This window comes from Panulirus ornatus, chromosome 11 (assembly GCF_036320965.1).
Source record: "Panulirus ornatus isolate Po-2019 chromosome 11, ASM3632096v1, whole genome shotgun sequence".
NCBI lineage: Eukaryota > Metazoa > Arthropoda > Malacostraca > Decapoda > Palinuridae > Panulirus > Panulirus ornatus.
Window position 1 is genome coordinate 34887811 of NC_092234.1, and position 25917 is coordinate 34913727.

The following is a 25917-nucleotide window of genomic DNA, read 5'->3' on the forward strand; positions in this document are numbered from 1 at the left end:
CACACTTAAAAGCTTTTAAAAAAAAATCAGAAAATTAACAAAACACAGGAGAATAACACATCAGGTTAAGATTAGGAAGAAATGAGTGTCATGATACCACCTGCTGGTCACCCTATAATTTCTATATTACCATAAAAATACACTTAAAAACTACTGGTTGCACCAGCATATCAAATACTTAAATCCCTGTAGAACAACTGCATATACATCTTAGTAAAAGCCTGTAAACAGGGTAAAAAAGGGAACAGACTTCAAAGAAAAAAAGAGAAGATGGAGATGAAAGTGAGGAAAGACACTTGTGTCTTTCGAGATGGGGCCCCACAAGTATAAAACTCCCTACCTACATGATACAAATTGATAATCACAAATAGGTAATTATCAACCATTAGTCAATCAATAACTCTAATCTTACCGTAACACACGATATATCACACTGTTAGGTGTAGCAACTAAACAACCAAATCCATCATTGTAAATACACCACTACAGATAAATGTTACAATATTCTTTTTTATATTATTATACTTTATCCCTGGGGATAGGGGAGAAAGAATACTTCCCACGTGTTCCCTGCGTGTCGTAGAAGGCGACTAAAAGGGGAGGGAGCGGGGGGCTGGAAATCCTCCCCTCTCATCATTTCCCCCCCCCCCCCCCAAAAGAAGGAACAGAGAGGGGGGCCAGGTGAGGATATTCTCTCAAAGGCCCAGTCCTCTGTTCTTAACGCTACCTCGCTAACTCGGGAAATGGCGAATAGTTGAAAAAAAAAAAAAATATTATCATAGTTGCTGTCTCCGGCATCAGCGAGGTAGCGCAAGGAAACAGACGATAGAATGGCCCAACCCACCCACATACACATGTATGTACATAAACACCCACACACGCACATATACATACATACCTATACATTTCAACGTGTACATACATATATAAACGGGGACATAAACATATAAACACATGTACATATACATACTTGCTGGTTCATCCATTCCCATAGCAACTCCGCCACACATGAAATGGCACCCCACCCTCCCTCCACACGTGTGCGAGGTAGTGCTAGGAAAAGACAACAAGACCACATTCATTCACACTCAGTCTCTAGCTGTCATCTGTAATGCAACGAAACCACAGCTCCCTTTCCACATCCAGGCCCCACAAAACTTTCCACGGTTTACCCCAGATGCTTCACATGCCTTGGTTCAATCTAGTGACAGCACGTTGACCCTGGTATACCACATCATTCCAATTCACTATTCCTTGCAAGCCTTTCACCCTCCTGTATGTTCAGGCCAAGATCGCTCAAAATCTTTTTCACTCCAGCCTTCCACCTCCAATTAGGTCTCCCACTTCTCATTCCATCCACCTCTGGCACATATATCCTCTTTGTTAATCTTTCCTCATTCATTCTCTCCATGTGACCAAACCATTTCAATACACCCTCTTCTGTTCTCAACCACACTCATTTTATTACCACTCATCTCTCTTACCCTTTCATTACTTACTCGATCAAACCACCTCACACCACATATTGTCCTCAAAAATTTCATTTCCAACACATCCACCCTCCACCACACAACCCTATTTATAGCCCATGCCCCGCAACCATATAACATTGTTGGAACCACTATTCCTTCAAACACCCATTTTTGCTCTCTGAGATAATGTTTTCACTTTCCACACATTCTTCAACGCTCCCAGAACCTTCACTCCCTCCCCCATCCTGTGACTCACTTCTGCTTACATGGTTCCATCCACTGCTAAATCCACTCCCAGATACCTAAAACACTTCACTTCCTCCAGTTTTTCTCCATTCAAGCTTACCTCCCAATTAACTTGTCCTTCAACCCTAATGAACCTAATAACCTTGCTCTTATTCACATTTACTCTCAGCTTTCTTCTTTCACACACTTTACCAAACTCAGTCACCAACTTCTGCAGTTTCTCACCCAAATCAGCCATCAGTGCTGTATCATCAGTGAACAACAACTGACTCACTTCCCAAGCCCTCTCATCCACAACAGACTGCATACTTGCCCCTCTCTCCAAAACTCTTGTATTCACCTCCCTAACAACCCAATCCATAAACAAATTAAATAACCATGGAGACATCACGCACCCCAGCCACAAACTGACATTCACTGGGAACCAATCACTTGCCTCTCTTCCTACTCGTACACATGCCTTACATCCTCAATAAAAACTTTTCACTGCTTCTAGCAACTTACCTCCCACATCATATACTCTAAATACCTTCCACAAAGCATCTCTATCAACTCTATAATATGCCTTATCCAGATCCATAAATGGTACATATAAATCTATCTGTTTTTCTAAGTATTTTTCACATGCATTCTTCAAAGCAAACACCTGATCCACACATCCTCTACCACTTTTGAAGCCACACTGCTCTTCCCCAATCTGATGCTCTATACATGCCTTCACCCTCTCAATCAATACCCTCCCATATAATTTTCCAGGAAACTCAACAAACTTATACCACTGTAATTTGAACACTCAACTTTATCCCCTTTGCCTTTGTACAATGGCACTATGCATGCATTCCACCAATCCTCAGGCACTTCACCATGAACCACACATACAGTGAATATCCTTACCAACCAGTCAACAACACAGTCACCCCCTTTTTTAATAAATTCCACTGCAATACCATCCAAACCCACCACCTTGCCAGCTTTCATCTTCCGCAAACCTTTCACTATCTCTGTTGACCAAACCATTCTCCCTGACCCTCTCACTTTGCACACCACCTCGACCAAAACATCCTATATCTGCCACTCTATCATCAAACACATTCAACAAACCTTCAAAATACTCACTCCATCTTCTCACTTCACCAATACTTAATATTACCTCCCCATTAGCTCCTTCACTGATGTTCCCATTTGTTCTCTTGTCTTACGCACTTTATTTACCTCCTTCCAAACATCTTTTTATTCTCCCTGGAATTTAACAATACTCTCTCACCCTAACTCTCATTTGCCCCCTTTTTCCCCTCTTGCACCTTCCTCTTGACCTCCTGCCTCTTTCTTTTATACATCTCCCAGTCATTCCCACTACTTCTCTGCAAAAATTGTCCAAAAGCCTCTCTCTTTTCTTTCACTAACAATCTTACTTCTTTAATCCACCACTCACTTCCCTTTCTAATCTGCCCACCTCCCACCTTTCTCATACCATAGATATCTTTTGCACAAGCCATGAGTGCTTCCCTAAATGCATCCCATTCCTCCCCTACTCCCCTTACGTCATTTGCTCTCACCTTTTTCCATTCTGCACTCAAACACTCTCCTGATACTTCCTCACACAAGTCTCCTTTCCAAGCTCACTTACTCTCACCACTCTCTTCACTCCAACATTCTCTCTTCTTTTCTGAAAACCTCTACAAATCTTCACCTTCATCTCAAGATAATGATCAGACATCCCTCCAGTTGCCCCTCTCAGCACATTAACATCCAAAAGTCTCTCTTTCACACACCAATAAATTAACATGTAATCCAATAATGCTCCCTGGCCATCTCTCCTATTTACATATGTATACTTATGTATATCTCTCTTTCTAAACCAGGTATTCCCAATAACCAGTCCTTTTTCAGCACAAATCTACAAGCTCTTCACCATTTCTATTTACAACACTGAACACCCCATGTACACCAATTATTCCATCAACTGCCACATTTGTATTCAAATCACCTATCACTATAACCTGGTCTTGCACATCAAAGCTACCAACACATTCACTGAGCTGCTCCCAAAATGCCTCTCATGATCTTTCTTCTCATGCCCAGGTGCACAGGCACCAATAATCACTCATTTCTCTCCATCAACTTTCAAATTTACCCATATCAATCTAGAGTTTACTTTCTTATACTCTATCACATACTCCCACAACCCCTGCTTCAAGAGTAGTGCCACTCCTTCCTTTGCTTTTGTCCTCTCACCAACCTGACTTTACTCGCAAGACATTCCCAAACCACTCTTCGCCTTTACTCTTGAGCTTCATTTCACTCAGAGCCAAAACATCCAGGTTCCTTTCCTCAAACATACTACCTGTCTCACCTTTTTTCTCATCTTTGTTACATCCACATACATTTAGACACCCCAATCTGAGCCTTCAAGGAGGATGAGCACTCCCTGCATGACTCCTGCTTCCCCTTTCAGAAAGTTAAGATACAAGGAGGGGAAGGTTTCTAGCCCCCCCACTCCCATCCCCTTTAGTCGTCTTCTAAGACGCGTGAGGAATGCATGGGAAGTATTCTTTCTCCCCTATCCCCAGGGACACAATATTGGTATATGGAAATAAACATAGGAAGATCAAGATGTGAAATGGGAACAAGAAACAATGATGGCAAGGTTATTAAATACCATATACCTACAAGTTACAACCAATGGTGAATAACTTGAATGCCTCCTCCATCTCCTTCAGGTGTTCAAGACAATTCACATACCACAAACAATACAGCATATAAGACTAAAGAGCATTACCATTATAAAAACATCAACTATAAAAGAATTTAATATAAATCTAAAACAAGATATAAGTACTGCATATATAAGTAATAATCAAAATAACTAAGAAATAAATAAAAACAAAGAAACGTATACCAATCCATACAGGCCAGCTGAACAGGAGGAGCAGCCAAGTGGCATGTATTTTGTGCTCTGGAACCTAAAATTCTGTGAGCTTTGAGTGGTTGGTTAGAGGTGGGTTGGTGACATCAGCCAGGTGATGACTGCTAACTGGCCAAGGGCGGACCTAAAAGGCAGGCATTTGCTACAAATACCACTGAGTCATTTGCAAAGGGTAAGCATAAGCTGCTTGCTACCTCATCATGGAATGTAAAGTTGGACAGGGTCCTACCTGGTATATTTCTGTAAAAAAAAGGATCTCATGCTTGCAGGACAAACTGCTTAAAAGAAAAATAATGCATACACTTTCCTCTTTTCTCTACAGCTTTTTCTAAAACTACTCTTCTTTTCTCTACAACTTTTTCTAAAACTAGTCTAAGTGCAAAATTCTGGTCCACACACCAACTCCCCTTCCTAAACCCACCTTGTTCTTCATTCTTTTCATCCAAACATGATCTGACCATACACCTAGCCAATCATGCTGAGGAGTTTTATTCCTTTATGATTTTTACTCCCTTTCCTTTGTACAGTGTACTACCTTCATCCAATTATGAAGCACATGATAACTTTGCCATGCCTAAATATGCACTTTCTAAAACCACTGATAGGAATTTCACCTCCACTCTTCACCATCTTGATTGTCATCCCATCTAAACCCCAAATGCTTCCATTCTTTATGAGCATAATTGCTTTCACATGTATCATAAAATATAGTCATACTTACATGCATAGCTGCTTCCTTCGCCTTCTCTGGATCCCACTCTTCTCCATTCTTATAAGCCTCCAACTCATCCTCTGTGAGTGGATACTCTTTTTTGAATGCCATCACGTGCCGGTCAACATCCTCGGTGCCAAAGGCATAGGTAATAAGGCCTGCAACATCTGCCACATCCCGCCTGCCCAAAAATCTATGATTTACTACTTAAACCCAGCAAGAATTAAGTGAAAATCATACAAATCACCAACTACAACAGAAGCAATACATCTGACTTTAAGTTAGCATGATGTAGAATAGGGTTCTAATGAGATGATTCACTTCCATTTTACGGAATGAGCTGCCTCAGAATTTATATATAAACATCTCAGTACAAAAGGCTAAAAGAAGTTTTCTCAAAATTCCATCCAAAAACAAAAGTGAAAAGCTGAACACAAACTTTTTCAATATGTGCTTGTATATCAGAGGGACTTATGGGGTGCTTAGGCGAGTGTATATCTTCAGTTAATAAGACTTCACTTACAGTGAACCTCTCCATCAATGCCTTATAATGTATAAATAACTAATCAAACAATTCCAGGTCCCCTTTGATGGTACTCCCACATTTTTGAGGCCTTACTTCGATCAGGAAAGAGGAGTGAGAAGTATCTCAACAAGACAGTACTCCTTCTCATCCAATGACAGTGATACAGCTCCACTGAATGTGACCTTTCAATCCTGTTGTAACCAAATACACACGAGGTCTTGTTGTCATGTTTTCAATATTTCATGTGCAGCAAGGTAATGGTAGGAAAAGACAAAGAAACAGCCCCATTTCCTTAAATTGACTCTAGCTGTCAAATACAACAAAACTAAAAATTCCTCTTCAGAGCCAAGTTTCACAGACCTTTTTGTAGTTTCCATTGACCACTTCAAATGCCCTAGTTCAATCCACTGACAGCACATCAACCCTGGCAAACCACATCTTTCCAATTCACTCTATTCCTTGCACACCTTTCACCCTCCTGTATGTTCAGGCCCCAGTTGCTCAAAATCGTTTTCACTTCATCCTTCCACCTCTAATTTGGTCTCCCACTTCTCCTTCTTCCCTTCACCTCTGACACATATATCCTCTTTGACTATCTTTCCTCACTCATTCTCTCCATGTGTCCAAACCATTTCAACACCCTCTCTTCTGCTCTCTCAATAACACTCCTTTTATTACCACACATCTCTCTTACCCTTTCATTACTTACTCAATCAAACCACCTCACACCACATATTGTCCTCAAACATTTCATTTTCAACACATCCACCCTCTTCCACACAACCCTATCTATAGCCCATGCCTCACAACCATATAACATCATTGGAACCACTATCCCTTCAAACATACCCATTTTTGCTCACCAAGATAATGCTCTCATCTTCCACACATTCTTCAATGCTCCCAGAAACTTCACCCCCTCCCCAACCCTACAACTCACTTTCACTTCCACTGCTAAGTCCACTCCCAGATATCTAAAACATTTCACTTCCTCAAGTTTTTCTCCATTCAAACTTACCTCCCAATTAACTTGTCCCTCAAACCTATTTAACCTAATAACCTTGCTCTTATTCACATTTACTTTCAACTTTCTTCTTTCACACACTACCGAACTCAGTCACCAACTTCTGCAGTTTTTCACCTGAATCAGCCACCAGCGCTATATCATCAGCGAACAACAACTGACTCACTTCCCTAGCCCTCTCATCCAGAACAGACTGCATACTTGCCCCTCTCTCCAAAACTCTTGCATTCATCTCCCTAACCACCCCATTTATAAACAAATTAAACACCCACAGAGACATCCTGCACCCCTGCCACAAACTGACACTCATTGGGAACCAATCACTTTCCTCTCGTCCTACTTGTACACATGCCATACATCCTCGGTAAAAACTTTTCACTACTTCTAGCAATCTTCCTCCCACACCAATTACTCTTAAAACCTTTCACAAAGCATCTCAATATGCCTCTCCCGACCCATAAATGCTACATACAAATCCATCTGCTTTGCTAAGTATTTCTCACGTACATTCTTCAAAGCATACACCTGAGCCACACATCCTCCATCATTTCTGAAACCACACTGCTCTTCCCCAATCTGATGCTCTGTACATGCCTTTACCCTCTCAGTCAATACCCTCCCATATAATTTTCCAGGAGTACTCAACAAACTTATACCTCTGTAATTTGAACTCACCTTTATCCCCTTTGCCTTTGTACAATGGCACTATGCATGCATTCTGCAAATCCTCATGCACTTCACAATGATCCATACATACACTGAAGATCCTTACAAACCAATCAACAACACAGTCAGCCCCATATTTAATAAAGTCCACTGCAATGCCATCCAAACCTGCCACCTTGCACGCTTTCATCTTCCGCTAAGCTTTCACTACCTCTGCTCTGTTTACCAAACCATTCTTCCTGACCCTCTCACTTCACACACCACCCTGATCAAAACACCCTATATCTGCCACTCTATCATTAAACACATTCAACAAACCTTCAAAATATTAACTCCATCACTTCATTCACTCCACCTCCTTCTCACTTCATTACTACTTGTTATTACCTCCCCATTTGCCCCCTTCACTGATGTTCCCATTTGTTCTCTTGTCTTATGCACTTTATTTACCTCCTTCTAAAACATCTTTTTATTTTCACTAAAATTTAATGTTACTCACATCAACTCTTATTTGTCCTCTTTTTCACCTCTTGCACCTTTCTCTTGACCTCCTACTAATTTCTTTTACACATCTTCCAGTCATTTGCACTACTTTCCTGCAAAAATCATCCAAACGCCTCTCTCTTCTCTTTCACTAACAATCTTACTTCTTCATTCCACCACTCACTACCCTTTCTAACCTGCCCACCTCCCACCTTTCTCATGCCACATGCATCTTTCGTACAAGCCATCACTGCTTCCCTAATTACATCCCATTCCTCCCTCACTCTTACGTCATTTGTTCTCACCTTTTGCCATTCTGCACCCAATCTCTTCTGGTATTTCCTCACACAAGTCTCCTTTCGAACCTCACTTACTCTCACCACTCTCTTCTCCCAAAATTCTCTCTTCTTTTCTGAAAACCTCTACAAATCTTTACCTTCACCACCACAAGATAGTGATCAGACATCCCTCCAGCTGTCTCTTTCAGCACATCAACATCCAAAAGTCTCTCTTTCACACACCTATCAATTAACATGTAATATGTACATACATATACACTTTTTTTATTATACTTATTCGCCGTCTCCTGCGTCAGCAAGGTAGCGCAAAGAAACAGACGAGGAATGGCCCAACCCACCCATATACACATGTATATACGTAAATGCCCATACATGCACATATACATACATATACATTTGAACGTATACATAAATATACATACACAGACATACATACATACATATGTACATCTTCATACTTGCTGCCTTCATCCATTCTTGCTGCCACCCTGCCACACAGGAAATAGCACATACACACACACATACACATACACACACACACACACACACACACACACACACACACACACACTGAGAGGTAGCACCAGGAATAGACAAAAAAGGCCACATTCGTTCACATAGTCTCTAACTGTCATGTGTAATACACTGAAACAACAGCTCCCCTTCCACATTTAGGCCCCACAGATCTTGCCATGGTTTACCCCAGACATTTCACATGCCCTGATTCAGTCCACTGACAGCACGTCGACCCCGGCATACCACATCGTTCCAATTCACTCTATTCCTTGCACGCCACTCACCCTCCTGTATGTTCAAGCCCCAATTGACCAAAATCTTTTTCACTCCATCCTTCAACCCCCAATTTGGTCTCTCTCCTCTCCTTGTTTCCTCCACCTCTGACACATATATCCTCAGATCAATTCCACTGCATATGTACCTTTCCAAATAGGTCTCAGTTTCATCTAAAAATATGTCAAGTCTTGGAGTAAACAAAATAAAATCTCATACTGACAACATCAGCAATAGAGATTTCCTTGTGGAATACTCAATTCCAGGATACACTGTTTAATAGGGATATGGAAAACAAAGTAGTTATAGGTGTCCTGCTCTTTGTCAAAGCTCATTCAAATCTTGTAGAAAAAACTGTTGTAGCCATTGAGAATGTCGACTTCATCTTTGTATAAAAAAAAAGGACCAGGTTATAGGCTTCCTGCACACATACCAGAGGTAGACAAAGGATTTTATGATCAGTTAGCAGAAATTTTTAACAAATCAGATTACACCATAGTAAGAGATTTTGACATAACAATATCTGAATGGGGAGAATTTCTTTCCAGTAGCTCCAAGCAAAAACTTTACCGAAATTTGCAAGATGGTGTCCAAATCCAATTAGACATGAAACCTACTTGTGACAAGAATATATCAGATATAGTTCTAACTTCATATGAGGATCTCATTAATCATTTTGAAATTTGAAGAAAACTTTGGTACAAGTGATCATCAAAGCTACTTCAGAGGTCATTTACAACACTGTATGTAATGTTGGTAAACACAAGATGCAAATAAATACACAATCTTAAAGATGCAAATTTTAATGATCTACACATTGCTCCTGACAGGCAAAAGTGGGATGATATATTCAAAGAATATAAAAAGAAAACAATTTGGAGAAGCTTCAGAAAAACCTTCAAAGCAGCAGAGGGAACATATGTACCAATGCATGGTTGATCTATCTCTAAAATGAAACCAAGTTGGTGGAAAGGTGAAATAAAAAAGTGCCTGTTGTCTAAGAAAGTAATCTAATAACTAATATGACAAAGTAAGTTATGTAATCTTGCATATAGAAAGTAAGAGAGTCATACAATGTAAATTTCAACATGAACCGCATATTACTGAAAATAGCAAAAGAAACCCTTATGAGTTTTACAGTTATGTTAAAAGCAAGAAAGTCATTACCAAGTCAATAGGTCCATTTATTACAGAAAATGGTGACTTGGTTTAAGACAACGAAGCCATTGCAAAAATATTAAATTACTTTTTACTATTAAATTAATCTATCTATCTATAGCTCTGATGCCTCTTCCCTTTGGGAACTCCCGTAGGGGGTGGCTATTGTAAAAGGGTCTCCATAACTAGTGAACTCCAGTGCTTCTCCTTAGCCTTTAGTGCATTACCCTTAACAGGCCACTAGCAGAGGGCAATTCTAGCACAGTATTTTCAGAGTGTATCTACAATTGAAGATACAACCCATGTCCTGAATTCAGTTTCAGTGATGAGAGGAGGATGTTCTTCAACAAACTAACATAAAAGCCAAAGACATACTTTCAGCAATAAATGTAATGATAACCAATAAATGGCAGGCTCTGATAAGTTTCATCCAAGAATAATGAAAGAGGCAAAAAATGAGATAGTTAAGCCTTTGACTGCCCTTTTCAGTTAGTCACTTGCTATAGGAAAAGTTTCAGATGAATGGAAGTTTGCCAATGTAATAATGATATTCAAAAAAGGTGTAAGTCACTGCCCAGAAATTATCGTCCTATTAGCCTAACACTTGAAGTGGGAAAACTTTTGGAAATCATCATTCAAGACAGAATTACAAGCATGAAATTGCTCATGTCTGACAAATCTGCTTGATTTCTTTTATGATATAATCAACATGTATGATGAAAGTAAAGCAGTTGATTTCTAGATTTCTAAAATGCTTTCAATAAGTATCTGCATCAACAATTACTAACAAAATTTAATCACATGGCACTGATGAGGGTGTACTTAAGTGGAGAGGAAAACAGTTAACAGGCCATAAACAAAGAATGTGTTTGTACTCCTGTGGATAGGAAATTGGTTAACTGACCATAAACAAACAAAGAGTAGTGACTGATGGTCAGGCCCAGAATGGTTAGAGACAACAACAAGTGGAGTGCTACGAGGATCAGTCTTTGGACCAGTTCTTTCTCATATATACTAATCATATTGATAATGGGCTACATTACAAGATATCAAAGTTCACTGATGATACTATGCTAAGAAATAAATCTGCAAATGAACCTGAACATCTTTACCTTCAAAATGACATAGACAAACTGTTGAACTGGGCTCATAAGTGGTGATCCAATTTTACTATCAATTAGTGCAAGGTTTTACATATCAAGAGTAAAAATGAAAAGGCAAGCTACAGTATAAATTCCATTGAACCGCTTCTTGTATGTGAATATGCTGAGAGGAGCAACTAGTGGATGTCTGATAATAGCTGATTAAACTGGTGACCTACAATCAAGAAAGCAATGCAAAGATGCAATAAGATTGATCAAAATTCTTCGTTTCATTAGTCTTTGCAATTCATTGGTTCATTCACATCTTGACTACTGTGTTCAGTTTTGGTTACCCTACCTAAAAGAACAGACATACACAGAATAGAGACAGTACAGTGTCAATCTATCAAGATGATTCCTAGACTGAAAAGCAAATTCTACTTGAATCTTTTCAGCTTATAAAAGAAAAGGTTAAAAGGTGATCTAATACAAGTATTCACAATGATCAAAGGCTTTGATAACCTTGATCTGTTAAGTTACCTGAGAGATTCTTCTGATTTCACTTGTCATGGATATGAAGTCATGGGCAAACAATTTATCTCGAATGGGGCAAAGTATTTTTTCTTCAACAGGACTGTTAACATATGGAACAATTTGCGAATCAGAGTGGCTGAAAGCAGTACTATGGATACATTTAAGAAGAGACTTAATAAATACTTCATGTCCAACACATTCATTATTTACTCCTCCATAGCCAAAATGACAATCAACATGTTATTCTTTAAGATTTACCTGAATACCTTCTTACTTTTACCAAGCTATTTTGTGACTTTCTGATATCTTCCATTACCACAAACAACCTCAAAGGGCCCCAATGAACTGTCGCTGTTTGAATTCCTTTGTGTAAGGCAGCTGGAGTGGATGTATTGCTGCTCCACTTCTTACGAAAGGGGTGAGTGTCATTGATTGGCTAGTTACAATTTTCAGTGTATGCATGGATCATGGTGAGGTGCCTGAGAACTGGAAAAATGTATGTTTTGTGCCTCTGTATAAAGGCAAGGGACACAAAGGTGAATGTTCAAACTAGAGATATAAGTTTGATGATTGTACCTGGTATATTCTATGGGAGAGTGGAGACTGAGAGGGTGAAGGCATGCGCAAATAATCAGATTGGGGAAGAGCAATGTGTTTTCAGGAGTGGTAGAGGATGAGTGGTTCAAGTGTTTGCTTAAAAGAATGTGTTAGAAATACTTAGAGAAACAGAGGGATTTTCATATGACTTTTACAGATCTGGTGAAAGAATATGATAGGGGTGACTGATATGACTTGTGGAAGGTTCTAGAAACATAAGGTGCAGGAGGAAAGCTACAAGAAGCAGGGTGTAAGGCATGTGTGCAAGTAGGAAAAGAGGAGAGTGAGTGGTTCTGGGTGAAGGCTGGACTGCAGCAAGGATGTGTGATGTCATCATGGCTGTTTAACTTGTTTATGGATGGAGTGGTGAGGGTGGCCTGGGAAGTGTCACTGTTGTTTGTTGATGACACATCAATTAGTGGCAGATTCAAGTGAGAGATGGCAGAAGTTCAAGAGAGAACTAACATGGGTGTGCTGAAATTATTCAGACTATGGATAACATTAGTGAGGACAGAAAGACTAATAGGGTATACATGTCAGAAGTTGGAGGAGCATGGAAAAGGAGGCTCCAAGGAGAAGGTGGAAGGATAGAAGGAAAGATGTTCTGAAGGATTAGGGCCCAAACAATGGTAACAACTATGGAAAAGTTTGTGGGGCTTGGTCATGGAGTGAGAGTTCTGATTTTGATGAATTATACATGACAGCTAGATAGTGAATGCGAGTGAATGAGGCAGTTTCTTTGTCTTTTTCTGGTGCTAACTTGCTAATTTGGGAAATGGAAAACATGTAGCTGGTGGTAGATGATTGGCAGCCTCCCACCAGGGAGGTATATTACTCGCACTACCCACCTGGGTATTGGGAGGGTCGGTGATGACTAAGGAGGTTTTCCTGCAGTGAGCATTTTATGCTAACCCTGCCTCTAGGAAAAATGGTAGTAGCAATATATAGAAGTAGTAGGTAGGAATGATAGACAGGAGCTTTAGGTAGAAACATTAGGCAGAAGTATTAGATAAGAGCATTAGCTGGTAGCATTAGGTAGAAGTAGCATATTGTAACATTTGGTAGGAATGTTAGGTAGAAGCAGTCGGTAGGAACATCAGGAAGGAGCCTCTGAAAACATTGAGCATGAGTTTTCCTCTGCCAGTGGCCTGTTAAGAGTGAGGCATTAAAGGCAAAGAAGCAGCTAGGAGTTCAACAGTTATGGAGACACTTTTGCTGTGGCCATCCCCCTGAGGGAGTTCCCAAAGAGAACAGACATCAGAGATACAGATAAATTGATAGATAGACAGATAGGAGAACACATATGAAAAAATATAAGTGCATGTACGTATACTGCACCAATCCAGCCCCTTCTCATGAAGCTACTCTGACTCATTCCAATGACATCCTTTCTCTCAGAAAATACAAAAACATATTCATGAAACTCTACTCAATACTCAGCCACAAAAGAGCCTTACCCCTAAACAAGAATGTCATGAAACACCTGCACAAAATTCATCTGGAAATAACTGCTCATCTACCCTTCACTATCTCCAATACAAGCAATGCCATTAAAATCTTAAAAGAATTCACCTGTTAGAGGCCCTGACAACACATCAAACTATTACATACAAGATGTTGGACAAGTAGCAATTCAAGCACTTTTCACATATTTTCAACAACTCTCAGCTACAAAATAAAATGCCTAATATCTTGAAACTTGCCAAAATAATATCAAACCGAAAACCCTTCGAATCACCCAACTTCCCCTCCTCCTACCACCCTATATTACTTCTATTTCCAGTAAACAAGCTCTATCAAAAACTCATCCACAATAGAATCAAGCAAAATAACATTCTCACCTAAAAGAAATGGCTTCAAGCCCAAACACTCCACGACCATACAACACAATGACCTTACACAACATATCCTAAATGACTTCAACCAACTACATCCCCCACCCTGGACAATACTTATGGCAACAGACATCAAGAAAGGATTCGATACTGTCCCTTAACAGATTCTCACATCAAAGATATGTGAAACCATCATCCACAATAATAATAAAATTTCATAGCTAACTACCATTCCAGAGTCACTCACCATGGGTTTAACTCAACCCTTTAACTCTACAATGTTCCCCAAGGTGTCCTTTCTCCAATCCTCTTTAGTTTCTTCCTACACAGCCTTTCTAACAAACCACATGAAGGCTCTCCCATTTACAACACCCTAACACCAAAGTAGGAAAAACAAACTTGCAGCACTACATTATATCATTCATCATCCATCCCTCGAGGGGGTAGGAAGTGTATCTGTGGTGCTCTTGGGCTGCCAATATGTCGACCTCAACTCTTTTCCTCCCCAGTTTGATACCTGGATCATGCCTGACTGGACCTACCATATTCACATAAGAATGTTTACCTCCAATGAATCAGACTATGAAAAAGATATGCATATACCTTTACCAGTGAATTAGTGAACCACTAACTCAGCATGAATCTCTTGAGAGGCCTATGTCAGAGCTGTAGTCACCCCACTGTAAGCGAAATGACACATATGTTCTCCAGCCCTTCGACCATTAAAACTGTGACTCCAGCAACACCATGACACTGACAGATACCAGCATCATACCACCAAAACTTACCTCCACTGACTGATGTCCATCACCACAATCACCTTGTAGCAACAAGTGCCTGTAGAGATACAAGAACTGTCCTATGACTACTACAGTGAATGTTATAAACAATCCATGAACTAGTGCACAGCTAAGCAAGCAAATAACTTTGTTTTCCCTTAGTTGCATATGTCAACAAACATATTACTGTAATGCAACTAACATGAAAATATTCATCACTAAATGTTCATCATTAAATACATTATGCATATCTACACAGTATTGCTGCAGTTCAAGTATATAACTTTACATCATTTAATGTTCACCATCAAATACATTATGTTACCACAGCACTGTTGCAATTCAACCAATATGTAACTTACATCATTTAATGTTCAACTAATCACCCCTAAATGTATATCATCCCTAAATGTATAATGTTTAAACCACAGAATTTGCCCTGTAAAACTTCCTGTACTTTGTACATAAACTTCACTTGTGTACTCACCTAAAGTGTAGAAATATCCAACCCTACCTTAACTGTATGCTCTTTCATGATTAATTAATTAGTTACTACAGTATTATGACCCCCGAGTTAAGTAATTCCTCAATGTTCCATTTTCAGCAGAATGGAAGCTTGAATTAAAAAAAACGTTCTTTTCTTCACACATACTCGCCGTATCCTGCATTAGCGAGTTAGCACCAAGAGCAGCTGACAGAGATGTACAGGGAAAATCTTCACTTAACCCCTTCTCTGTTCCTTCTTTAGGAAAAGTAAAACAGGAGGGGAGGAATTCCAGCCCTCTACTCCCACCCCTTTAAGTCACCTTCAATATACAGGGAATATGTAGGAAGTATTCTTTCTTCCCTATCCCCAGGGATAAAGGACTTTTCTACCCTGTATTAATGTTTCCTCCCTTATCTCTCCTTCCACATCATCAAACTAACCCAAGATAGCTCCCAAATACTTAAATTCAGTCACCTCTTACATTCTGTCACCTTCCCTCTCCACATATTTATAACACATCCTAGGACACTTTCTTTTTTCACTCGACAGAACTTTGCAAAATCTATACTTTCAAGCTATTTCCCTTCAAACGCCATTAATTTACTTTTACTCATATTTACCTTAAATTGCCTACACTTACACACATCATAAAATAAACCTATAACCTTCTGCAACTCCTTTCACTCTCAGCAAATACAACATCATCATGAAACAGGCTTGTCAATAGCCACCATACCTCTCCACCACACTTCTACATCCCTTTCCCCTAGTTTTGCTTTCATTTCTCTCATCACTCCATTCATTTGTATGGTAAAAAGCCAAAGTGACAACACACAACCCTGACTCACACCTACATGTTCACCAAAACCTTAGCTCAACTCTCCACTCATTCTTAGGCATGCATTTGCTCCTTTACAGAAGGCGTTCACACCATTCAAGAGATGTCCCCCTACCTCATTTATTCATATCCTTAACACATCTCATTCAGCATTCCATTCAACTCTGTCATACACTTTCTCCATATCCATAAAAGTTGCATATAGCTTCATACCTTTAGCCAGACACTTTTCCAGTCATTCTAACCGCAAAAATCTGATCCATACATCTCCTACCTTTCCCAAAACCCCCATGCTCCTCACTTATTCTGCATTTAGTCACTTCCATCGTTTTTATCAATCAACACTCTTGCACGCATTTTTCCTGGTATATTTAAGACTTATTCCTCTATAATTGCTAAATACATGCTTAGCACCGTTTCCTTTGCATAAAGGAACAATAATAGCTTTCATCCAATCCTTTGGCACAACATTCTGCTTCCATGCTAAATCATCAAATGCATCTGGTCCATCACACTTTCTTCTCCGTACTTCAGCATTTCGGTCATTATCCCATCTACATCAGGTGCCTTTCCTACCTTCAATCTCATTATTGCCCTTTTAACCTCTCTTCTTGCAATAGGCCCCAGCACTAGTATCCTTTTCCTTCCACCCTCCACACCCATGCAAATACAAACTGCAGCCTCACCTCCCATATTCATCAGTTCATCAAAACACTCTTTCTATCCTCCTCCTTTTGATTCAGCAACTCCCCTCTCTGACTTCTCATATTTACATTTCTATCCTTACATCCACCTCTTTCCCTTTTCTCTTTCCCCCAGTACAATATCTTATTTTCCTTTAACTTTTCACTCAACTTTCAAAAGCTTCATCTACTCTTTCTTTGTTTTCCATAATCAGCCTCTTAACATTACTTTTATACATCATATATTCTTCCCTCCTCTTCTGTTGAAATTTCTTGGGTAAATTCCTTTCAAGGAATCTACCATAAGCTTTCTCTTTTCTTCCACAGCACTTCTAATCTCATTCAATCACTGTGCATTTCACTTTAATTCTTGTATCTCACATCCATGTATCCACTTGCGAATTCTATAACCTTTAACAGTCTTTCTCTAAACATTTTAAGCACACCTCATTCATACATGACTGCCTAAATTTACTGCACTTTCATCATACTCTTTCATACTCCTTGCATTCTTTCTGATTCATCTTCTACCCTTCCAACACGTTTACTTCTCCCTTCTTCCTTATGCCACACTTCCACTTCTCTCTGATCCTCACAGCCACAAGAACTGTAAAATGGTCAGAATCTCCAATCTAATGGTTAAAGACAGTAACTCATGAGAGAGATACTGTAACACAAAAGAATGCTTACAGAAGGGCTTATTAAATTATTATAAAGGAAATTCATGCAGAAATATCTAACACTGTAAGCATGGCAAGGGTAGTGTGAGGAAAAACTGAAGTATGTTCTCATGATCATTCTTAGAGTACGAGTGTAGTTTCTCAGCATGAGACAAAACTAACTTCTTGAGTTGGAAATGTAAAGTGAAGGATGAGAGATTAAGGTCCAAAAAGACAGAAAAGTTATTTGCATAGCATAAGATGAAGACTAAATTGGAAAGAGAATCAGATAAAAGTGTTTGTAAGGAAAATTACAAAAGAGAGATGTGAATCAAGAAAAATTACTGAAGGAAAACTGGTAACAAAGAATGGCACAAGATGGCAGTAAAAAGGCAAGAAGAAGGGAGAAAGGAAAAATGTTATAGAAACACTATCTGGTGAAAGTCTGAATATGCCATCTTGCTATTAATGTGTGAAACATTAACAATATCAATTACAAAAAAATTATGTCTCTTACACAATGCTCCTCTCAACTTTACCCATGGGCTCAAATTTCTTCTTCATTAGTGTCACGTTCTGAATAAACCTATTTATTCGCTCTTCAATCTGCAACAAAAGGTAAAAACATTTTAGTGGAGAAAAAAAATTCCAATTTTATTGATTACATATTAATATAAACCATAAAACTTATAAAAATTATGATACCCCTACCATTCCTTAACAAAGAGTATGATATAGACCCTTTAATCCATGAATACATTGTGATTTAGCAAAGACAGCGATAATGTACCAAAGTTCAGAATGCAGTAATTTGACCAAAATCATCAATGATTAAAAACAAATGTACAAGACACATGTAGACATGGATGTACATACACATGATCTGGCAAAAAGAAATTTGAGTTTAGGATTAACAAAAAAAAATTCATGTTTTGATATTTGGAAAACCTTGAGCTTCAAAGCAGTGTCCTGTAAGTATGAGGGATTCTTTGGGATATCCCAAGGAAAATCAGTATCAGGACCTTCCAGCTCTCAGTATTTCTGGTAACGAAATGCTTGCTTTCCTTAATCTTCTCTAACCAATCAGCTAAAATAGGGACAGCTCATCTGTTTCAAGCCTGCCTTTGACCAATCACTAGCCATGACTGGGATGATGTCACCAACCCTCTCACTTCCAGCCACTTATCAACTTGCAATTTGCAGATTGCAGACACCAACCCAAAAATGGTCACAGTACATATATACGAAAGATTTGTTGATAAACATGAGAAGGCAGATCATTAAAAGAAAACCTGGAGTAATTGCTTGAAGAATGGACTCTGTCTTCAGACATGGAAGGCAATGGAGTCCATCCTCAGACAAATAGAGCAATGGACTCCATCTTCAGAAAAAGAGGGGGATGGATTCCATCTTCAGGCATGCAGAGCAATGGACTTTGTCTTCAAACAAGAGGAGATAAGGTCTCTTAAGTTTTACACATAAATCTATCTCCACTGCAATCAGTCCCACAAACATGAGAGCATACCCATATATTGGGGAAGGGCATAGAACAGTGACTCCCAACCAGGGTGCTACCAAGTTGCCATACACATCTAGGATTCATTCATAAGTTTCCACCTTGAACAATCATAATATACAGAGATTTTTCCTTTACATTATGACAAAAATCTGAGATTTTGTTTTCGAACATATTAAATAAAAGTCTTACACTCCTTCTTTATGACAAAACAATTCCTACGAGAACACAAATCATAAATCAACTTCAGGGACTGTATGGAAAAGGAGTGCAACAAAATACTATATACATAAGATGGGGTTCCATGAAATATGTGAAGAGGGAATACAGGTGCTACAAAATATGATAAAGGTATTTAGGGTGCCTTCAGTGAAAAAAATTATGAAAACCATTGGTTCAGAGAAAAACTGGTGAAGCCCTCAGGGTCTTCTACCCTCACAACCTAGGCTGGGTACAGGTTGCTGGACTGGGTCACTGGTCAGCTAATCTCTTGAAAACCATAGTCCACAGGCTCCTGGAGCATCCACAATAAGGATGACCGGGTACACTTTGTAAATGAACATTTGTGCTATAATGGTTAGCTTTCCAGACTATGACATATTCACAGGCCACGCAGGGTAAAGTGCTGGGTTCAAATACTGAATGCAGTGCTCGGTCCACAGACAACCCAACTGTTCAGCAATCCCAGGGGATGGTCAATAAAGTGGGTAGCTAGTTCAGACTAAGATATATATATGTATACTGTATATATATATATATATATATATATATATATATATATATATATATATATATATATATATATTTCTTTTTTTTTTTTCATACTATTCGCCATTTCCCGCGATAGCGAGGTAGCGTTAAGAACAGAGGACTGGGCCTTTGAGGGAATATTCTCACCTGGCCCCCTTCTCTGTTCCTTCTTTTGGAAAATTAAAAAAAAAAAAAAAAAAAAAAAAAAAAAAAAGAGGGGAGGATTTCCAGCCCCCCGCTCCCTTCCCTTTTAGTCGCCTTCTACGACACGCAGGGAATACGTGGGAAGTATTCTTTCTCCCCTATCCCCAGGGATAATATATATATATATATATATATATATATATATATATATCTTTTTTTCTTTTAAACTATTCGCCATTTCCCGCGTTAGCGAGGTAGCGTTAGGAACAGAGGACTGGGCCTTTTTTGGAATATCCTCACCTGGCCCCCTCTGTTCCTTCTTTTGGAAAATAAAAAAAAAAAAAAAAAAAACGAGAGGGGAGGATTTCCAGCCCCCGCTCCCTCCCCTTTTAGTCGCCTTCTACGACACGCAGGGAATACGTGAGAAGTATATATATATATATATATATACAGTGAATGTTGGTTTGCAGCAGGGGTGTGATGTCTCCATGGTTGTTTAATTTGTTTATGGATGGGGTTGTTAGGGAGGTGAATGCAAGAGTTTTGGAAAGAGGGGCAAGTATGCAGTCTGTTGGGGATGAGAGAGCTTGGGAAGTGAGTCAGTTGTTGTTCGCTGATGATACAGCGCTGGTGGCTGATTCGTTTTAGAAACTGCAGAAGCTGGTGACTGAGTTTGGTAAAGCGTGTGAAAGAAGAACACTAAGAGTAAATGTGAATAAGAGCAAGATTATTAGGTACAGTAGGGTTGAGGGACAAGTCAACTGGGAGGTAAGTTTGAATGGAGAAAAACTGGAGGAAGTGAAGTGTTTTAGATATCTGAGAGTGGATTTGGCAGTGGATGGAACCATGGAAGCGGAAGTGAATCATAGGGTGGGGGAGGAGGCGAAAGTTCTGGGAGCATTGAAGAATGTGTGGAAGTTGAGAACATTATCTCGGAAAGCAAAAAATGGGTATGTTTGAAGGAATAGTGGTTCCAACAATGTTATATGGTTGCGAGGCGTGGGCTGTAGATAGAGTTGTGCGGAGGAGGGTGGATGTGCTGGAAATGAGATGTTTGAGGACAATGTGTGGTGTGAGGTGGTTTGATCAAGTAAGTAATAACAGGGTAAGAGAGATGTGTGGTAATAAAAAGAGTGTGGTTGAGAGAGCAGAAGAGGGTGTTTTGAGATAGTTTGGTCACATGGAGAGAATGAGTGAGGAAAGATTGACCAAGAGGATATATGTGTCAGAGGTGGAGGGAACGAGGAGAAGTGGGAGACCAAATTGGAGGTGGAAGGATGGAGTGAAAAAGATTTTGTGGGATCGGGACACATATAACCTCTTAGTCAATCTTTCCTCACTCATTCTCTCCTTGTGACCAAACCATTTCAATACACCCTCTTCTGCTCTCTCAAGAACACTCTTTTCATTACCACACATCTCTCTTACCCTTTCATTACTTACTCGATCAAACTACCTCACACCACATATTGTCTTCAAACATCTCATTCCAACACATCCACCCTCCTCCGCACAACCCTATCTATAGCCCATGCCTCACAACCATATAATATTGTTAGAACCACTATTCCTTCAAACATAGCCATATCTGCTTTCCGAGATAATGTTCTCACCTTCCAAACATTTTTCAATGCTCCCAAAACTTTCGCCCCCTCCCTCATCCTGTGACTCACTTCAGCTTCCATGGTTCCATTTGCTGCCAAATCCACTCCTAGATATCTACAACACTTCACTACCTCTAGTTTTTGTCCATTCAAACTTACCTCCCACTTGACTTGTCCCTCAACCCTCCTGTACCTAATAACCTTGCTCTTATTCACATTTACTCAGCTTTCTTCTTTCACATGCTTTACCAAACTGTCATCAGTTTCTGCAGTTTTTCACCTGAATCAGCCACCAGTGCCATATCATCAGCAATCAACAAGTGACTCATTTCCCAAGCCCTCTCATCCACAACAGACTTCATAGTTGTCCCTCTCTCCAAAACTCTTTCCCAAGGGATAGGGGATAAAGAATACTTCCCACGCATTCCTCACGTGTCGTAGAAGGCAACTAACGGGGACGGGAGTGGGGGGCTAGAAACCCTTCCCTCCTTGTATTTGAACTTACTATAAGGGAAAAGAGAAGAAGGAGTCACGCGGGGAGTGCTCATCCTCCTTCAAGGCTCAGATTGGGGTGTCTAAATGTGTGTGGATGTGACCAAGATAAGAAAAAAGGAGAGATAGGTAGTATGTTTGAGGAAAGGAACCTGGATGCTTTGGCTCTGACTGAAACAAAGCTCAAGGGTAAAGGGGAAGAGTGATTTGGGAATGTTTTGGGAGTAGGGAAGGAGTAGCACTACTGAAACAGGAGTGGTGGGAGTATGTGATAAGAGTGTACAAAAGTAAACTCTAGATTCATATGGGTAAAACTGAAAGTGGATGGAGAGAGATGGGTGATTATTGGTGCCTGTGCACATGGGCATGAGAAGAAAGATCATGATAGGCAAGTGTTTTGAAAGCAGTTGAGTGAGTGTGTTAGTAGTTTTGATGCACGAGACCAGGTTGTAGTGATGGGTGATTTGAATGCAAAGGTGAGTAATGTGGCAGATGAGGGAATAATGGGTGTTCGGTGTTGTAAATGGAAATGGTGAAGAGCTTGTAGATTTGTGTATTGAAAAAGGACTGAAGATTGGGAATACCTGGTTTAAAAAGAGAGATATACATAAGTATATGTATGTAAGTAGGAGAGATGGCCAAAGAGTGTAATTGGATTACGTGGTAATTGATACGTGAGTGAAAGAGACTTTTGGATGTTAATGTGCTGAGAGGTGCAACTGAAGGGATGTCTGATCATTATTTTGTGGAGGCATAGGTGAAGATTTGTAGAGGTTTTCAGAAAAGAAAAGAGAATGTTGGGGTGAAGAGAGTGGTGAGAGTAAGTGAGCTTGGGAAGGAGACCTGTGTGAGGAAGTACCAGGAGAGGCTGAGTACAGAATGGAAAAAAGTGAGAGCAAAGGGTGTAAGGGGAGTGGGGGAGGAATGGGATGTATTTAGGGAAGCAGTGATGGCTTGTGCAAAAGATGCTTGTGGCATGAAAAGTGTGGCAGGTGGGCAGATTAGAAAGAGTAGTGAATGGTGGGATGAAAAAGTAAGATTATTAGAGAAAGAGAAGAGAAAGGCATTTGAATGAGTTTTGCAGGGTAATAATGCAAATGACTAGGAGATGTATAAAAGAAAGAGGCAGGAGGTCAAGAGAAAGGTGCAATTGGTGAAAATGAGGGCAAATGAGAGTTGGGGTGAGAGAGTATCATTAAATTTTAGAGAGAATAAAAAGATGTTTTGGAAGGAGGTAAATAAAGTGCGTAAGACAAGAGAACAAATGGGAACATCGGTGAAGGGGGCAAATGGGGAAGTAATAACAAGTAGTGGTGATGTGAGAAGGAGATGGAGGGAGTATTTTGAAGGTTTGTTGAATGTGTTAGATGATAGAGTGGCAGATATAGGGTGTTTTGGTCGAGGTGGTGTGCGAAATGAGAAGTGGGAGACCAAAGTGGAGGAGGAAAGATGGAGTGAAAAAGATTTTGAGCGATCAGGGCCTGAAAATGCAACAGGGTGAAAGGCGTGCAAGGAATAGTGTGAATTGGAATGATATGGTATGCCAGGGTCGACTTGCTGTCAATGGATTGAACCAGGGCATGTGAAGTGTCTGGGGTAAACCATGGAAAGTTTTGTGGGGCCTGGATGTGGAAAGGGAGCTGTGGTTTCGGTGCATTACACATGACAGCTAAAGACTGAGTGTGAATGAATGTGACCTTTGTTGTCTTTTCCTAGTCCTACCTCGCACACATGTGTGGGGAGGGGGGGGTGCCATTTCATGTTTGGTGGGGTGGCAACGGGAATGGATGAAGGTAACAAGTGTGAATATGTACATGTCTATATATGTATGTATTTGTCTGTGTATAGTGCCATTGTACAAAGGCAAAGGGGATAAGAGTGAGTGCTCAAATTACAGAGGTATAAGTTTGTTGAGTATTCCTGGTAAATTATATGGGAGGGTATTGATTCAGAGGGTGAAGGCATGTACAGAGCATCAGATTGGGGAAGAGCAGTGTGGTTTCAGAAGTGGTAGAGGATGTGTGGATCAGGTGTTTGCTTTGAAGAATGTATGTGAGAAATACTTAGAAAAGCAAATGGATTTGTATGTAGCATTTATGGATCTGGAGAAGGCATATGATAGAGTTGATAGAGATGCTCTGTGGAAGGTATGGTGTGGGAGGCAAGTTGTTAGAAGCAGTGAAAAGTTTTTATTGAGGATGTAAGGCATGTGTACATGTAGGAAGAGAGGAAAGTGATTGGTTCTCAGTGAATGTAGGTTTGCGGCAGGGGTGTGTGATGTCTCCATGGTTGTTTAATTTGTTTATGGATGGGGTTGTTAGGGAGGTGAATGCAAGAGTTTTGGAAAGAGGGGCAAGTATGAAGTCTGCTGGGGATGAGAGAGCTTGGGAAGTGAGTCAGTTGTTGTTCGCTGATGACACAGCGCTGGTGGCTGATTCATGTGAGAAACTGCAGAAGCTGGTGACTGAGTTTGGTAAAGTGTGTGAAAGAAGAAAGTTAAGAATAAATGTGAATAAGAGCAAGGTTATTAGGTACAGTAGGGTTGAGGGTCAAGTCAAATGGGAGGTAAGTTTGAATGGAGAAAAACTGGAGGGAGTAAAGTGTTTTAGATATCTGGGAGTGGATCTGGCAGTGGATGGAACCATGGAAGCGGAAGTGAATCATAGGGTGGGGGAGGGGGCGAAAATCCTGGGAGCCTTGAAGAATGTGTGGAAGTCGAGAACATTATCTCCGAAAGCAAAAATGGGTATGTTTGAAGGAATAGTGGTTCCAACAATGTTGTATGGTTGCGAGGCGTGGGCTATGGATAGAGTTGTGCGCAGGAGGGTGGATGTGCTGGAAATGAGATGTTTGAGGACAATGTGTGGTGTGAGGTGGTTTGATCGAGTAAGCAATGTAAGGGTAAGAGAGATGTGTGGAAATAAAAAGAGCGTGGTTGAAAGAGCAGAAGAGGGTGTTTTGAAATGGTTTGGGCACATGGAGAGAATGAGTGAGGAAAGATTGACCAAGAGGATATATGTGTCGGAGGTGGAGGGAACGAGGAGAAGTGGGAGACCAAATTGGAGGTGGAAAGATGGAGTGAAAAAGATTTTGTGTGATTGGGGCCTGAACATGCAGGAGGGTGAAAGGCGGGCAAGGAATAGAGTGAATTGGATCGATGTGGTATACCGGGGTTGACATGCTGTCAGTGGATTGAATCAGGGCATGTGAAGTGTCTGGGGTAAACCATGGAAAGTTGTGTGGGGCCTGGATGTGGAAAGGGAGCTGTGGTTTCGGGCATTATTGCATGATAGCTAGAGACTGAGTGTGAACAAATGGGGCCTTTGTTGTCTTTTCCTAGTGCTACCTCGCACACATGAGGGGGGAGGGGGATGGTATTCCATGTGTGGCGAGGTGGTGATGGGAATGAATAAAGGCAGACAGTGTGAATTGTGTGCATGGGTATATATGTATGTGTCTGTGTGTGTATATATATGTGTACATTGAGATGTATAGGTATGTATATTTGCGTGTGTGGACGTGTATGTATATACATTGTGTATGGGGGTGGGCTGGGCCATTTCTTTCGTCTGTTTCCTTGCGCTACCTCGCAAACGCGGGAGACAGCGACAAAAAA

At 40.2% G+C, this 25917-nt stretch overlaps 1 protein-coding gene across 2 annotated transcripts in view; it reads right to left on the reverse strand.

Annotated features, from left to right (window-relative positions):
* LOC139751397 (sperm-associated antigen 7 homolog) overlaps nucleotides 1-25917 on the reverse strand; it is a 76410-nt gene that overhangs the window by 21149 nt on the left and 29344 nt on the right. For both annotated transcript variants that reach the window (XM_071666780.1, XM_071666781.1), the window contains exons 3-4: nucleotides 18313-18401; nucleotides 5366-5537 (exon numbers count right to left, since the gene is read on the reverse strand). In XM_071666780.1, coding sequence (XP_071522881.1) covers nucleotides 5366-5537; nucleotides 18313-18401 — 261 coding nt within the window. The remainder of the gene's footprint in view (nucleotides 1-5365; nucleotides 5538-18312; nucleotides 18402-25917) is intronic.